Consider the following 3,308-nt stretch of genomic DNA (forward strand, 5'->3'; position numbering starts at 1 on the left):
GTGTGTGTGTGTGTGTGTGTGTGTGTGTGTGTGAGTGCGTGTGTGTATGTGTATTTAGTTTAGTTTAGTTTCAGGAAGATTTTATGGTGCTCGCAACTGCATAAGGTCATATGAACGTTAAGGTGTGGATGTCAACAGAGAAGTCCAAACGGGGAATCAGACTTACTCCGCTCAACTCTCTAGCCTCAACAGCACAAAGTCTGCCTCGACTGTCAAGGCACCCCGGAAATAGCAGTTCACAAGAGAGTAACAAACATACAAAAGAAGTAGAGGAAAATAACGAAAAGTAGGGATAAGGAAAGAAAAAGCAACAGCCCCCCCCATGTTGTTCCGGCACAGTATGAGCATGACATTGAAAAAGCAGCCCATTTACAATTTTCTACCGTGCATAAGATCATGTTAATATCCACCCTTCGGGAATGGCCAAAAGACACTTCAGTCAGTAGCACTGCCCTGGTAGGAGAGGGTGTGTGTGTATACATACAAACAAACAAACACTCAAACAGACGCACAGAGAACAGAAAGCAAACAGACAAACATGTGAAAAACAAACACTTACCACATAATAATCCACCGCTGCTGTGATACTGTAGACAGGAGTGAAATAGCTTAGTCCTCCGAGAAGGAACGAAAAATACACCAACACATTCACAGGCTCTGTCTCTTCATCCTCCTTCTCCTTTTCCAGCTGCTGGTTCCCGGAATCTCCCATCGCTCTCCCCTCTCTCTGTTCGTCCTCTTCTTTCATTTCTTCTCGTCTTCCTTCCTCTGTGTCCTCCTCCTTGTGTTCGCCCCTCTCCTTCGGCGTTCTTCTCTGCCTTGCCTCTTCGTCCTCTTCAGTCAGATCATGTTGTTTGGTTGTGTTTTTTCTACTTCAGTCGAGAAAGTATGATGCCGGTCACGGTTGAAGCATAAAACAAGAAAATCCGGCTCAGAAGAAAGTTGCGAGTTTGTTGACATTCAACACACGCATTGTTCAGATTTTGTCGAAAATTTGGATTCTGAAACTAATAGAAAAAAATGAAATAGTGTTAGATCCACAGATTATCAAAGTTCACAAAAAAATCTTGACTATTAAAATTTCCCACATAAGAGCACAGCGTTGAAAGCCTGCCAAACGCGCATATTAAAATCCCTAGCTCACTAGAACTTTATCTACACATTCCAACATGCCATTTTATGACAGTTTTTAAAAATCCCAGTTAACCCCCGAGGAGCACGAGTTTGGATGGGTTTTTTTTTCTTGTTTTGTGTGTTTATTTATTTGTTTATTTTAATTAGTTTGTTCTCGAACACGAAAGTAGTGTCGGGGTTTTGGAATTCGCTGTTTAAAGATGTTCAGTGTGAAGGTCAAGCTGTATATTTATGATCTGAACAGGAGAAAAAAATGGGGGAGAGAGAGAAGTTGAGAGAGAGGGAGAGAGATATAGATAGATAGATAGATAGATAGATAGATAGATAGATAGATAGATAGATAGAGAGAGAGAGAGAGAGAGAGGGAGAGAGAAGAGAGAGAGATACAAACAGACAGACAGAGAGAGACAGAAAGAGAGAAAAGAGGAAGGATGGTTCTTTTTTTCTTTCTTTTGTTTGCCTGTTTGTTTGCTTTTTATTTTGTCTTTGTCTTTTGTCTATCGAGCCCGCGCGAGCGTGTGTGTACATCGAAGCAATCCAAAGACTTAAAGTGTGTGTGTGTGTGTGTGGGTGTGTGTGTGTGTGTGTGTGTGTGTGTGTGTGTGTGTTGTGTTGGTGGTGGTGGTGGTGAACTAAGGGGGAGCGGGGGGCAGGGACGTTCGAGAGTGTGCGGTAAGGACCCAGTAAAGCCACTCAGAAAACGAAAACAAAAATACTGGCCTTTATAACAATGATATTATACGTGTTTGTTTGTTGGGGGGTTTTCCTTACTAAGCTTTTCAACAACGGATTTCCGGCGTCTGGTGTGCAGCAGCAAAGACCTCCGCTGGCGCACTCAGTATGATTCACGCTCAGGGCAAATTTGTACCGAGTATCTCGACCTTTCTGCTGGAATGTTTCATCTCTCTTAGCCCGGGTTGGCCCTGCAAAGGGAGGGGCGATGCCCTCGTCCTAGTTAAGATATTTAATTAAACATGTTTTGTTTTGTTTTTGGGGAGAGTAAGTGTTTTACGGCGCTCACAACAGCATAAGGTCGCATGATCGCGCAGGACACTTTAAACATTTTTAGTTTGTAAGAAAATTTGAATTTTGCCCGAGTGGCAGCCGAAGTCTATTTTTATCGATTTTGTACCACCAAGGAATCTTCAACGTGCGCAACTTGCACAAGCCACCTCTGAGAATTTTCGCCCTTGTCCGAGAAAGCTAGGTGTAGATCTTTCCTACCATAGATCAGGGGTGTAGCTGAAAGACAGCTGTAAGAAGGAGCCAAGGAGTAGCAGTATAAAGGCTGTAGAAAGAGTCATGAGCCCCGAGGAAGAGGTAAAGGAGGTAAGGGGGTGTGGGCAGAAAGTGGAGACGTAAGCAGACCATAGAACATTGCTTGAGAGGAAGAAAGGAGGTGAAAGGAGACAATTTTAGAGAAAAAAATGTCCGCCAATATCCGGAGACCCCTAAATACACAATACCCCTTCATATTATGAAATGAAGTTTTAAAAATGGGAGATACCCCTCCCTTTCCTCCATTCTTCGAAATCCACCTTCGCTCCAACACCTACACCCATGCATCATCCTCACTTTATCTCTTCAGAGTAGAAGGTCGGTATATAGAGCGATATATTTTTCATCAAATTCAGCAAAAAGGAACAACCACCCTTCATACCTTCATTATGTCAGAGGAGGTGTTCAAATTAGCATAGTTAGCCCGTGATTCGGGCTGTTGATTCTTACTGCTGTCTTTCAGCAACACCCCTGATCTTAGGGTAGGAAAGATCGAACAACTAGCCTTCTATGATAAGGGTGAAACATCTTGGAGGTCTCGAGTGCAAGTTGAGCACATTGGAGATCCCGTGGTGGTCCTAAAATTATTAAGAGTAGGCTTCTGTCGCCATTCGGGCAAAAATATGAAAAGAATTCATATCAAAACTGAATATACTCTCGTCAGTATGAAACATATTATGATAGAGTACCTTCAAAATAGGAAAGTAATTTGCCTGAAGGTAAGAGGTCCTACTTAATAGAAAAATAACCGGCCACATACGTAAAATCAGTTGATGAACCAGCAATCGACAACGCCTTTGATCTTGCAGAGCAAGAAGAAGAAGAAGAAGAAGAAGAAGAAGAAGAAGAAGAAGAAGAAGAAAAAGAAGGAGGAGGAGGAGGAAGAGGAGAAGGAG

The 3,308-nt window shown here is 42.7% G+C and overlaps 1 protein-coding gene across 1 annotated transcript in view; it reads right to left on the reverse strand.

Annotated features, from left to right (window-relative positions):
• LOC101849183 (equilibrative nucleoside transporter 4) overlaps window positions 1-1,007 on the reverse strand; it is a gene marked incomplete at both ends in the record, with an annotated part of 13,563 nt that extends 12,556 nt beyond the window's left edge. The window contains 1 exon segment of the mRNA XM_013091477.2: window positions 560-1,007. Coding sequence (XP_012946931.1) covers window positions 560-748 — 189 coding nt within the window.
• Between the last annotated feature and the right edge of the window lie 2,301 nt (window positions 1,008-3,308).

The sequence above is a fragment of the Aplysia californica genome, unplaced genomic scaffold, assembly GCF_000002075.1.
Source record: "Aplysia californica isolate F4 #8 unplaced genomic scaffold, AplCal3.0 scaffold00037, whole genome shotgun sequence".
Lineage (NCBI taxonomy): Eukaryota > Metazoa > Mollusca > Gastropoda > Aplysiida > Aplysiidae > Aplysia > Aplysia californica.